This window comes from Lycorma delicatula, chromosome 8 (genome assembly GCF_047948215.1).
Source record: "Lycorma delicatula isolate Av1 chromosome 8, ASM4794821v1, whole genome shotgun sequence".
Taxonomy (NCBI): Eukaryota; Metazoa; Arthropoda; class Insecta; order Hemiptera; family Fulgoridae; genus Lycorma; species Lycorma delicatula.
Window position 1 is genome coordinate 86,220,729 of NC_134462.1, and position 13,638 is coordinate 86,234,366.

General features: G+C 28.7%; 1 protein-coding gene across 2 annotated transcripts in view; it reads left to right on the forward strand.

Moving 5' to 3' along the window:
- Positions 1-13,296, forward strand: part of Syx6 (Syntaxin 6) — a 48,238-nt gene extending 34,942 nt beyond the window's left edge. Inside the window, exons 3-8 of one of the 2 annotated variants that reach the window (XM_075373023.1) lie at positions 85-179; positions 1,614-1,673; positions 5,381-5,619; positions 8,932-9,026; positions 12,496-12,581; positions 13,034-13,296. In XM_075373023.1, coding sequence (XP_075229138.1) covers positions 85-179; positions 1,614-1,673; positions 5,381-5,619; positions 8,932-9,026; positions 12,496-12,572 — 566 coding nt within the window. In that variant the 3' untranslated portion in view covers positions 12,573-12,581; positions 13,034-13,296. Of the gene's footprint in view, positions 1-84; positions 180-1,613; positions 1,674-5,380; positions 5,620-8,931; positions 9,027-12,495 lie in introns of both variants that reach the window. The other variant, XM_075373022.1, reaches the window with a different exon arrangement.
- The last annotated feature ends 342 nt before the right edge of the window (positions 13,297-13,638 follow it).

Genomic DNA, 13,638 nt, shown 5'->3' on the forward strand with positions numbered 1-13,638 from the left:
TGTTGAGTTCCTCTTATTAAATTGTTTGTATTTTTATCTTTAGATTAAATTTTTATTTACATCTCCTTAACTAAGTTTTCTTACGAATTGTTGAAAAGAATCCAACAAAATTTAAAATAGACAACAAGGAATTGACAAGTAGAAAGAACTTTATTGAAGAAACTAGGGACGAAGTAAAGGTAATTTTATTACTTTATTTTTTTATTACAGCTAAGTATTTACTTTATAAATATAATATATAATTTTATGTGTTGGTATTGTATATTTTCTGCCAAGCCCTTTTGTCATCTGAATAAAGAATTTATCTCTCAAGCTAGATGTTACGGTTCTTTAGATTTTCACAACTCGGCAGTTTTATCTTGATTATGTGACAGTTATTTCTTATTCTTTGCCTTGACTCATACTCTGGCAAGTGCTTTCCATTCTTTTCAGTAATTTACATTTATTTGTCTTTCCTAGTTTTTTTAAAATACATAAAAAACTCAGAATGACTGAACTATTGGGATAATCTGGATATTTGTTAAATTGAAGTTTGGAAATTTTGCTACTGTATTGATCTCCATTTAAAGTAGTACAGAACAATATCTGGCAGTAAAAAAATGGTGAAGTTGAGTTCAGTTATATGCATGAGATCAGATAACATTTGCATAATGCCAATGAGGCAAGGTTTAATCAGCATTACCCAATTTTCTACATACAATGAGCATGTTATATGTAAGTTTTACTACCAGATCAGAAAAACTTTCTGTAGGAAAGAAAAATGTGTAATTGTAATGCGTTAGTTTCTCTATATGTTATCTTTATTTAAAACAAAACAGTTGTAGATTTATTATCAGTACCACTTACCATTTACAATTTGTTACCATTCATAACCTTATTTTTACAGAATTTGACTATAATAAATTAATACTTGTCTTAGGTTAGTAGAGTATAGCTCATTACAATTAGCCAGTTGTGATTAACTGACCTTGGAACCTATCATAAAAACAAAGTAGGCTGATATCACTTAATGATAATTCACTATAAATAATTTTGAGTGCTTTTACATATAAGCACTCTTTCAATCTCTAGTATCTGCACAATTGAAAAACAAAAAATAATTGTTCATAAATAAGATGATTGCTATAAAGTATAAAATGGAAGAATTCTTTTTCCACACAAATTTGGGATTTTGGTTGGTCTACTAAAAGTGGTCTAAAACTAAAAGTTGGTCTTAAATGTATCTAATAAATTCATTATAAAATTATATAAGATTTTATTTATTATAAGATAAATTTAGATTTTTAAATTTTTAATTTTTAGTGTCTGTATTTTATACACATTTTAATGTAGTAATTGTTTATTCTTCTTTTAATCGATAAAATATTTGCCTATGGTTATTTAGGGCAAGTACCTAGCTGCTTTTAACAAATATTTTCACCTCGTAAACAATCTATATAATTGGATATGCTCTATTGCTTCAATAATTATTTAGAAATGAACTGTGATGATTGTAGTGGTTTCATACTTGTTGGTGGCATTTATTCTTAGTATTCTTGCATAAAATGTTATACGAACATAATTTATTTTAGTTTTATTTACTTGTTGATTTTTTGTTATTTTTTTTTTTGCAGTGTATGAAAGAAAAAATGAACTTCAGTAGAGGAAAAGATAGGGACCGGACTTCAAGACAGGTTGGCATTGTAACAGGATTGATTGATATATTCTTTTCAATATTGTTATCTTGTTTTTGTAAACTTATATAAATTTTTTGTAATTGTTATTTTTTGGCAATTAAATTTTATTAAAATAAATAACTATTTCAAATAAATTCTAATTATCTTTTTCATCAGAAAAAAGTATTAATTTTTATAAAATTATATTGAACAAAATTACTTTTTAAATCATATTTTTAACTCGTGTTTTAAACCAGTTCATTTTTTAATCCTATACTTTATTTGTTACTTAATTTGAATAGTGCTGTTGATTTTATTCAAATTATATACACTCATTGAAGATATCATCCCTCTAGATTTTAACAAAAAATATTCAGTCTTTATAATAGTATTTTCTGAAAAGAAAACTGATTTTTTGAAAATCTTTAAATAATTTTGATTAAACTTTGGTTAATTATAGCTGTTGATAGTATACCTTGGAAAATTCAGTACACTATTACTTATAGAATTATTTTTCTAAGTTTGCTTCCTAAAAATTCAATTTAGTCACAAATAATTGATAAAAATGATATATAATTATGTACAGTTATGCCTGTAAAACAGTAGTGGGGGTTTTAAATGTTTATAGCGTAGGAACAAAGCATTGCAGAGAGATGGACTATACATAACCATAACAAGTACCCACTTTACATTAGCCCACTTTTACATTAGCAGCACTTCCATGTTAGTCATCATGTTTGCGATGCAGAGGAAGGTTCAATTTGTGTTGTGGCTCACTATGTTTGAGTCAGTTACATATTTTGGGTATAAATGCCATCATGTGTACAATGAAGATGATCCCCCCATATGAAAATAATGTTCAGCCTTGGGGCAAACAACTCAAAGAAACATGCAGCTTACTGAAGCAAATATATTCAGGATGACCATCAGTATCTGATGAAACAGTGTGAACAAGTTTCAAGTTTCTTGTCTAGCCAGAAGAAATCTGTGCAGAATTGTTCTAGACAGTTGGGCATTCCTAAAACAACTGTTCACAATGTGTTATAAAGAGGAGCTTTAACACAAACTGAATTTTGTTCACTGCATACAAAATTCAAGTGTTATAACTTTATCCATAGGACAAGTGAAATGATTTGATTTTGCTGTAGAAATTGTAGGTAGGTTAGAGCAGGATGATGATTTTTTTTATAAACAAGTTAATTTTCAGTGATGAAGCAACATTTCATGATTCTGAACGAGTACATTGGCATAATGCTCGTGCATGGAATACTGAACCTCCACATGCCATTATTGAACATCAGTGTGACAATGAAAAAGTGAGTGTGGTGCGCTAATGGATGACTGAGTTATTGGCCCCTTCTTTTTGGCTGAAAAAACAATAATGGGGAACATCTTCCTGGATATATTAGAAGGATATGCAGTGCCCCAAATACCAGAGAATTCTATTTTCAGTTGGATGGAGCTCATCCAAATTTTGCCATAATCATGAAGAATTTTATTAACAAAATATTTCCTCAGTAATGAGTTGGATTAGAAGGGTGGATTGCCTGGCTCCCATGGCTTCCAGACCTTACCCCCATGGATTTCTATTTTTGGGGTTTTGTAAAAACACAAGTGTACTCCATTTAAGTTGGAAATTTGGATCATTTTAAAGAAAGGATTACTGAATCTGTTTCTTCAATCAAACCAGATGTTTTCTGCCATGTATGGCAAGAGACTGAATATCATCTTGATATCTACAGGACAACTAAGAGAGAACATATCAAAATTTACTGAACAGGTAAGAAACTTAGAGTCTTTCTCTTTCATTTGACGTATAGTTCATCTCTCTACAATACTTTGTTCCCAAGCTACAACCATTTAAAACCCCAATACTATTTTATGGACACATGGTGTATATAAAAATGTATATAGTAATACTATATATATATTTTTTAATTAAACTTCCCAAAATTAAGGTTTCTGTGCAATATCTTATGCAAGTTTACTGGAGTAAACTTGCATAAGATATTGCAAGTCCTTGTTTATCTTCTTTTTCACTGAAGCAGGTGTAACAGGAGTTGCTTATTTAGAAATGCAGTGTACATGGCTTTATCAACTGCAAGATGGTTCAGATAATTTTATGCGCCAACAAGGTATTGTGCCTCCCCACTGGCATAATGCTTTAGGGGATTGATTAATGATGTTTTTCCAACTGCTGGATCAGTTGGTATGAACCAGATGATAAGAGTTGTTTGTGGTGGTTTCCAAGGTTACCCATTACTTCAGACATGCCAATTAAAAGTATGGGATGAACTCTCCTAACAATTGGCATATGCCATATGAAGAAAGATCCTTCCATTGAACACTTGAAGGGAAAAACTATTTATTTGTGAATTATTACTGTAAGTCAAGATTAAAAAAATATTAATATCTCGTAAGCTATAGCTTTAAGATTACCAATAAGCTTTTTTGTACACTCTGTATATCAAAAAATATTAAAAATGTTTTCATCATTTATTTATTATTTCAGAAAAAAATAATTTGTTATAATTACAGTATATTTTTAAACTGTTAGTTAAATTTGCCTACAATTAGCTTAAAACTAGATAAAACTGAAAGGTGAGCAGAGTACTACAGCTAGTAATGGTGCTCCAGTTAATGTAGCTAGCTTCTTAGGGTTTTTTAGGCTCCAGGACCACCGTTATGTATTGCTTCAGAAAAAGAATTAAAATGGCAATTTTGTAGCATATGAAAATGCCATGTCTGACTGGGCTTCAAACCCAAGACCTCTGATGAAAGGCTGAAACACTATCACTCATGCCACGGAGACCGGCTAGTGCAGTAAGCAAATGCTACTCTAATTGCATCATTAGTGTAATAAAGCCCTAATGCCTATTTAATGATATTAATTGTCCTCATTTCTTAAACTGATCTCCAATTCGTATTATTATATGTTTTTGAAAAATTATCTTTACCATAATGAAAATGAATAGCTATAAATATTTTATTTTGCACATAAATGTAACTTGAAAAACTAGATTTTTATGAAAAAAGATTCAAAGTTTGCTTAGAGTTATATTTTTGCTTCCAAGAATAAAATAATGTCATTTTTTAAAGAAGGCTTCTGTGAACACATTTTCTTCCATTTATTACAATTCTAATACCTCATTTTTTAGGATTGTAAAAAAATTACATAGATTAGCCCTGGACTGCAAAATTTGGTATTTTTATTTACTATTGTTATTTATTTGAAATCTCTGACAAATGTATGTAATACAATAATTAAAATTATATATGTATTTTTAGTAAAAATAAAAAATATGTATTTGCACCATACAATAAAAAATGCAGTTAAAAATTTAATGTCATTTATTATCTAGGATTTATATGTTTATTTGATAAATGTAAAAAAATAGTCTCTAAGTAACCAAACAACATCTGTTATTGGTAAATAACATCACATGTTATTTTAACAAAAATAATTGTCACCACGGTATGCCCTCCAAAAACTTCTCTGTTTGGATTTTTATTTAAATTTAATTTTGGTTGCCATTGAATTAATGAGTGTAAGTCCTTGTTTAACTTATAAGTCTCTTTTTATTTAATACTTTTTAAATTAATTTATTTTGTTTGGGTTTTATCAAGTAAAAAACTGTTTTATCAGGGAATAAACATAATTTTCTGTTAGAATTTCTGCTGTATTTTTATTTACTTGTTTTCTATTGTTAACATTATGTTTGCAGCCATTACTTGAAAGCAGTGTCAGTCCAGTTCGAGTAGCTAGTGCTCATGGGACGACTAAATATTCAAAGTTACAAAATGAAATGGACAGTCCGCAGCGAAGCTTCCTAGATAACACACTTAGTCAACAGAATCAGTTGCTGTCTGGTCATGAGGACCATCTTGAGCATATCTCCCAGACAATTGGTAATCTGAAGACTGTATCACATCAGATAGGCTCTGAACTAGATGAACAGGCTGTGTTAGTATTATTATTTTTGCTGTTATATTCTAAAATATTTTTTTAGCATTACCTTATGAAAAATTATTTTATATGTACATTTTAATGTATTTTTACTTAGAACTAATCCTATAATCATAGGAGAATATTGGAAAAAATAACAAATTGTAACAGTTAGTATGGTAAATGATGAAATATTGATATATAGTAGACTCAATAATCTGATACATATCGAGCGCAACCCTGATATCAGATTACTGGAATTACTCTAATTTCAATGGAACTACTTAACTGGAAATTGCTGATCAGTAGTCTTTTGTTTTTTTGATTTAACAAACAGGGTAAAATTATTTTCTAGCAAATGTTGTTTTAATGTTAAAATATCAGCAGCTGCCACTTCATTTTTCTCAGCCCACTTGATGTACACATTAAATTCACTCCAAGCACTTTTTGTGACCTACGGTACTAATCGATGGCAAAGGTGTCATGTTTTTGCTGTCATCGTCTTTGTTCTGATTCAGCAGATCTTCAGTTACCTCCCAGTTGATAATACTTTTCATCTTGTAATTCCAGTCAGCCATTCATTCACGGCCTCTTAAGTCAGTCCTTCTGAGTTGTCCTGACTGCACAGTTGGGTTAGCGATTCCTTCATGTTGTTTATTTCAGTCAGGATTGAAATCACTACTTTCAGATGTCATCAGTACTTGCTCATTTTCTACTGGTTTTTTGCATTTTTTCATATAAATGTAATAGTGTGAGTTGGTCATAAAAACTTTTCCAAGAGCACACTATTGTTTTGACAGGAATCTTTTTCCATGCTTGTGTAACATCAAACATGACGTCTTTAAGACTTATTTGTTTTAAACATTTTTAAATAGGCGTATTTTCCAATTTACTCATTACACTACAATGGACTCTTTTTATAATTTGTTTTAACAATCTGGATTACATTTTGATCCGTTGGCTGAATGATAGCCGAAACATTTGCATAAGAAATAAATCACAGATAAACCCTTTCTAAGTCTTCCTCATGTGGGTGCCTTGTACAGTCATCTAAAAGTAACATACTTTTTTTGGTAACTGTCTGTGTTTAAGGAATTTTTTTACTGATGACACAAACTGCTCATTAAACCATTCAAAAAATACTTCCTTTGTCATCCATGCATGGCTGTGATTTTTGTATTTTACTGGAAGTCTTATGTTCTTAAAGGCTCTAGTATTTTGGACACCTGTAACAAGCAATTCTAATTTATAGTACCATTTGCGTTTGAACAAGGCATAAATGTAATTCTGTTTTTCAATCCTTTGCGACCTGGAGCGCTCTTTTCAGCACAATGGATGAATGATTTTTTGGTAGCAGCTTCCAAAATAACCCATTCTCATCGGCATTATGAACCTGGTCAGGACCAAGACCCACCTCTTGGACTGTCTTTAGTTTCTCACCTATGGAGGTTAGTAAACAGATTCCTTCTTAAATTTGTCAAACCATTTGTCACTTGCGCCAAAATCTTCTTTCTATACAAAAGCTTAGGTTTTTCTTTGATGATTTCACTAGAAAGAGAAGTATGTTTGGAACGTTCCTGGATAAACCAAGAATAAAGCGCATCTTCCATTAACAGCAACGTCCCAGATTTTAATGTTTCCCTATTACTTTTACCACTGGCATTATCTTTTACAAATTTTTCTATTTCTATCTGATTTTTGTGCAATTCATTAATTGTTGCACTTCCAGTTCCTCACAGTAAAGCTATGTCACCAATTTTTTCGTCTTTGTCAATGCTTTTAAGAATTTCTGCTTAGCATGATGTGCTTATGCCTTTGTGGTTTCGACATCTTCAAACTAAAAAAAATGAAGTTTAGATACTGTTTAAGATATGGAAAACTAGGTATGTTAAAATGGATTTGACAACTCAACATGGCACACAATCATGTGATCTGAAACGTGTAGTAAGATACTGTAAGAAGTTAATGCCATCTGTAGACCCCACTGCAGTACAAGTCGGCAGCCAGCAGTGCAGTGCTCAACTGCAGATACAGCTAATAATAACATTGTCAATGATGATCTGAAGTACTCTACTGTAATTTATTAAAGTATTCCACGTAACAACGGCCTACTCACTTTAAACATTTTGATTACTTGGCTGTTGTGTCTGTCTGTTTTATCAGTTGTGATGGTGTACATAAAAGTGAGAAGTAAAACAAAAAAAAATTAGTTGTATTAAGCAAATTGCCTCAGAAGTTAGATGAAAAGTTTTGGATTACTGGAGGTGTCAGACTAAAGAATGTCAGATTATTGAGAGCAGACAGTCTTATTAATACAATAATACATAAATATAATAAGAACACAATTAGCCATAACTACTATATAATAGTTATGGCCAATCGTATTCTTTTTCTGTCAATGAATCATTGCATTTTTACCGGTTTTCTTAGTCATGCTATCGAGTTAAGGTTTACAGCTAGAACTCTGGTTGCTACATTACTAGATCAGCCCGTTCCTTGCATTTGAAACTAATATGAAAAATGCCAGTCCATTATCATTACTTGTAAAATCAAACCTTAGAATGGTATGAATAATTTATACATATTGTATATTCAGCTAGGTCAGTAATAAATTGTGCATGTTGTTATTCTCTTGGCCAGAAAGTGTAGATGTCTTTCAGCATCTGTTTGAACAAATTTGTTTGAGGGCAACTTCTCCTAAAATATTCAGTTATGAGTTAAGGAGGTCTCAAACATCTACATCTCTCTACTCTACTGTTTATGTATGGGCTCTGCAAACATGGCCCATAAATCACTATGATTGACAAGAATATTGTGAGTATAACTCACTCTGAGCCTTGACGAAACAAGCTGTCAAACAACAAACCGCAATCAATTTGTATTGATTTTAATAATTTTAATTAAAATGTATAAGAATTTATATATGTGTTTATTAATACACTGCCAGAAACTTAAGTAGAGAAACTGTAATTTCAACTTATATTTTAAACTTTTCAAAATGTTTAAAATATCATCCATTAAATATAAAATATCATCTCTTAATCTGTTATTGAATTAATTAATTTATGTGTATAATATCGTCTACTGCAGAAGACCCTTTTATTTAAGTGGTCAATTCATTACTCTTGTATGTAAATCAGTTGTTTGTTGTTTTATTTTTGATAACTGTAAAAAATCATTGACACGATATGAATAGATGTAGCAATAATTTATAAAACAAACATTTTCATACATATTTTATGTTTAAACTAATGTACAATAAGAAAATTCAGCATTTAAAAGTATTATATGATTTATAATATTTTTTTATTTTTTATTTTATGGCAACAGGATGTTGGATGATTTTGGTACAGAACTTGAAAATACAGACTCCAAACTTGATTCAACAATGAAAAAAGTTGCAAAAGTACTTCATATGTCAAATGGTTAGTATATATTTTTTTATCTCCTTTTTTAAATAAATAAATAAAAGTCTAACTATTGATTGAAGTATTCTACTTTTGCTAAAAATAGTAAAATAAATTAAAAAAATAAATGAATTAACACTGAATCCTTAAAAGTATTTAAAATTAATACTTACATGTAATTAGTGATTTTAATTAGATGATGAACCAGAGTTATGAGTTATACATTACAAAGTTCTAAAAAGTTAATAATATACAAAGTAAGTTATTAATTAATTAGCGGTATGTGTTTTTGAAGTAGAACTCATGAATAAACAACTTTATATACTGTACTTTGTTACTTTATTATGGTTACAAGAGTTCATGCTGAGATAGAATTAATTCATTCACTGTTCTGCTTAATTTGATGCTGTTTTACTATGAATTATAGTAATAATGTATGCCCTTGCACACAATGAGATGTCTAGAATTAATAAAGTGGTTTATTGTGTATTATCATTTACTTTATAAGTAAATGACAACATGTGATTGTAGAATCTAACTGGGTGGCTAAGTTGTTTTGTGTGTATTAGTTTATTAATGGGAATCACATTCTACAAATATTGTGTTAACCTGATAAATGCAATGTTGTATTAAAAGTATGTTCACAACACAGTTATGTATGTGAATATTACCTATTTATTAATTAATTAGAAGCTTAGTTGAATCCTTCTTTGTTTGTACTTCACCCATAGCCCAAAAATATTAGATATTGAAATAAATTATTTATCAGTTTTAATTTGTTTTTAATATTCAGTCCACACTCAATTCTTACTAATAAATAATCTAAGTGGATAATTAACAATATTTTAAAAATTATTATAAATGTAGAAATTGATGATTTAATTACCAGCCTATTGATGCTGATGTTGGTCTACAGCTGAGGTAATTAAAGTTACTAATACCTGATACTGCTGTCATGAACTTGCTTTTATTTTTTTCTATTCTTCTGTCGTGCTATATTTGGGTGATGGTAACCGTTTTGGTTATTCATAAATTAAACTAAAGTAGCCTAAAAGATAATAAAGACGTAATTAAAATTGTTATGTTTAAAATTTAGCACCAATACCAACAAGTTAATTGTTAATTTGGCATTAACTTCAAAAAGTCAAAATTTATAAAAGAATTGAAAATGCATTTTTTGTCTAATTAGTGAGATTTAGATGGTTTATGTGAGCAGGTCTCTGGAGTGCAGGATATTCATATTATTATTAAGTTGTTCAACGTTATTATCAAAGTTATAAGAGAAAATTTAACAGTGGAACTTAGCAGTGAAATTTCCTCCACAAATACAAAAAAAAAATCAGCAGCCCATTTTGGTGAAGAACAAAGTTGAACAGCTGACATTGTATAGTCATAGACTTTAGTGATAGGATATGGATATTTGAAACAGTTTTCCATGAATTATTGAACTCACAATAATAAATGCCAACTCACAATAAACTGACAATGACAGAGTGAAACCAGAAAATAATCAATTACAGCAATAACTTATTTACGAAATATTTACGTAAATTTTTGAGATATATGATGAAGAAACAGAGCTACAGAATCCAAACTGCTTTAGATAATTTTTTTTTCCTTTGTAATTATATTCTAATTAATTACACGTATTTCTAATTCTTTATATAGTTAAAATTAAGTTCATATGCAAGATGTTATTGTTAAATGCAGTAATTTACAATATTAATACAAATAAAATACCGAACGTCCAAATTTTTTATGTTTACATATTTAAAAAAATAATTTTTTTAATGTATGCATTTATTTTCTTTTACAAAAATTGTCCACTTCTCTTCAAAATATTCTAATACATTTGTTCAAATTTTTATTCCATTGTTCAAAATTTTTTTGAATTCATTTGTTGTGATGGTATTTTTCTTCATCTTATCCACTTCAGCAAACATAACATTTTTTTATTAAAAATAGGTGCACTGAGAGAGCTGTTTGAGCAGGTACATTGTCATGGTGGAAAAACCAGTCATCCGCCTGCCACAAATCAGAACTTTTTTGCCATCAAGTAAAGTAGAAATCCTGGTTTGATCTGGTGGAACTCTTCCACTCCCTGGATTGTTATTTTGGTTTCAGGGTAACCAAAACACCAGTAATGATGATTTAACAGTACCAAACTAGGGTAAACAGTTTGGTACTGTTCTTTCAAAGTACTGTTCTTTCAAAGCAAGGCAAGCTTCTAAGCGACCTTCTTGCTGAACAGTCAGGAATTTTGAGCATTATTTTATTTATTTATTACCAGCTTATATAGTAAAAAAATGCTAATAAAAGATAAATACATCAAATGATGATTTCAGATATAACATCTGAAAATAGTTTTTTTTAAGTATTCATCTATGTGATCTTTTGTTCTTTCTAATTTGTCAAAATTAAACTTAGTTTCATACATGTATATTTATGATCCTTCTGCCAATTTCAGAAATTGGCAGAAGAACTCAATTTATGAGTTCTGCCAATTGGCAGAACTCAAACTATATTCTCAGTAAATGAATGAATTTATGTGTTGTATTTGAGAAATTATTGATAAAGTTTAGGGCTGTTCCTTTATAATGATGCTAGATGATTTAATACATTTTTTTAAATAAATTAAGAGGTAGTATTTGATTTTTTTAAAGAATTTTACTATTTTCTTATGTATAATTTTTGTTTTATAGTTTTATTAGCTGATCCCCATGCAATTATAGCATATAATTATAGCTATGCAATTATGCATAGCTGACTGTACTGTAATAAATTAATTGTAAATTAAGTATTAATAAATAAATTTTGAACTGGAAGAATTTTGCCTTGTCTTGAGAATTCAAAAAGGTATTTGAAATATCATGATTGAAATTTGATCATCTGAAATGTTGATCAATGATAATACTAAAATAATGTTTGTAACATTTTCTTTGAACAAATTCATTGTCGATTACAACATTAAAATCAATTGGTATAGAGTCTTAATGATTATCAGAAATCAAACAGACCATCTTATTTGCATTTAGAGCTAACTTATTGGAATCTAACCATTCTTTTAATTCAGTAAGCTGCTTTTCCAATTTATTATAAACATCTAACCATGTACCTCCATAACACATTGTAATTGTCATCAACATAAGATAATATTTTGCATCCAGGAAGTTGAAGGATGTTCAGAACACGGTGAGTTTTCCCATAGCTTTCCTTGTATGAGTTTTCCCATAAGTTTTCCTTGTAAGCTCTTTTCAAGATTACAATAGTTTCTGTGGTAAGTTTCCTGAGCAGTAAGCAAAACTTTATAGCTGCATGCAGTTTATTAAAGTCCACGAAGACAATGAATTCTCCTAGCAGGAGAATCAAGTACTATGGGAACGCACAACATGATTACAGTTATTTTGGTTACCCCTATACTTTAAATTAAATTTTTATTTTCTTATTAAAGTTTAATTATTAAGTTTAATTTTTGTTAATTTTTCAGATCGACGACAGTGGATTGTAATCGGTGTTCTGTCGGGAATCTTATTAGTTGTCATCATGTTATTTATGACACTTTGAACTGTAAATGTAAATTATTTTTTTATTATTGCTATTTATATTTACATTATTCTTACTATGATTATTATTATTAGATCATTAAAAAAAAAGTGGTGACACTTAATAATAGTATTATTAATTTTTAATAGAATTTCCTACCAAAAAGTAATGGGGAAAAGAAAGTTCTCAGATTTTTCACCATTTACATGTGTATGAATATGTTTGTGATTTATATAGCTAAGGTTTTAGAAAATTATAGTTGTCTTTATTTTTTAGATGTAAACAGTAATTATGTTATGGATAATAAAAAGTTTTATTTTATTGTATATTTTTTTTGTAAAAAAAAAAAATCCTATTTTATTTTTTTTTTTTTACAATGACTGATGTTTTTTTTAATTTGTAGTACTATATTTAATTTTTATAATGTGGTTCTTTCATTTCAATATTTGTAATTGTTATTTTTTCTATGTTTTGATTTTTAGCATATATTAGAGCAATCATCGGTGATTTTATTATATGGGTGATTTTGTTCATACATTAGTGCAATTATCGGTGTTATATGAGTGATTGTTTTATCAGTGATTTGGGTTATTTTTAAATGTAAAAATAATTATATTTATAATTATTTAGAATATGTGTGCTGCTACCAAATATGTTGTATTATCTTAATGTTATTTCATAATTATATATTATATTTTTATTATGTTAGTACTTCTTTATTGTAAATATATGTAATTATTTTATTTGTTATTGTTTTTATATATATATAATTTTTAATGTCTTTACCCATTGTTGATTTAAGTAATGTATTTCAAAAAGTACATTTAGGATTTTTTTTTTGCTAAATTTATGGTATTTTAATTTTATGGTATTTTGTAGTAAATGTAATAAATTTTATATATACTTAATACATCAAAATCATAGGTTTTCAGTGTTAAAAAGTTTGATAAAAATTTAAGGGAAAGTCTTTAAATTCACTCCTAATTCATTCACCATTACAGTCTGATATCTTTCTACTTCATCTTTCTACTTCAGATCCTTCAGTGGACAATTAAAGTATATTAATAAAATTAAAATAATAAAATTA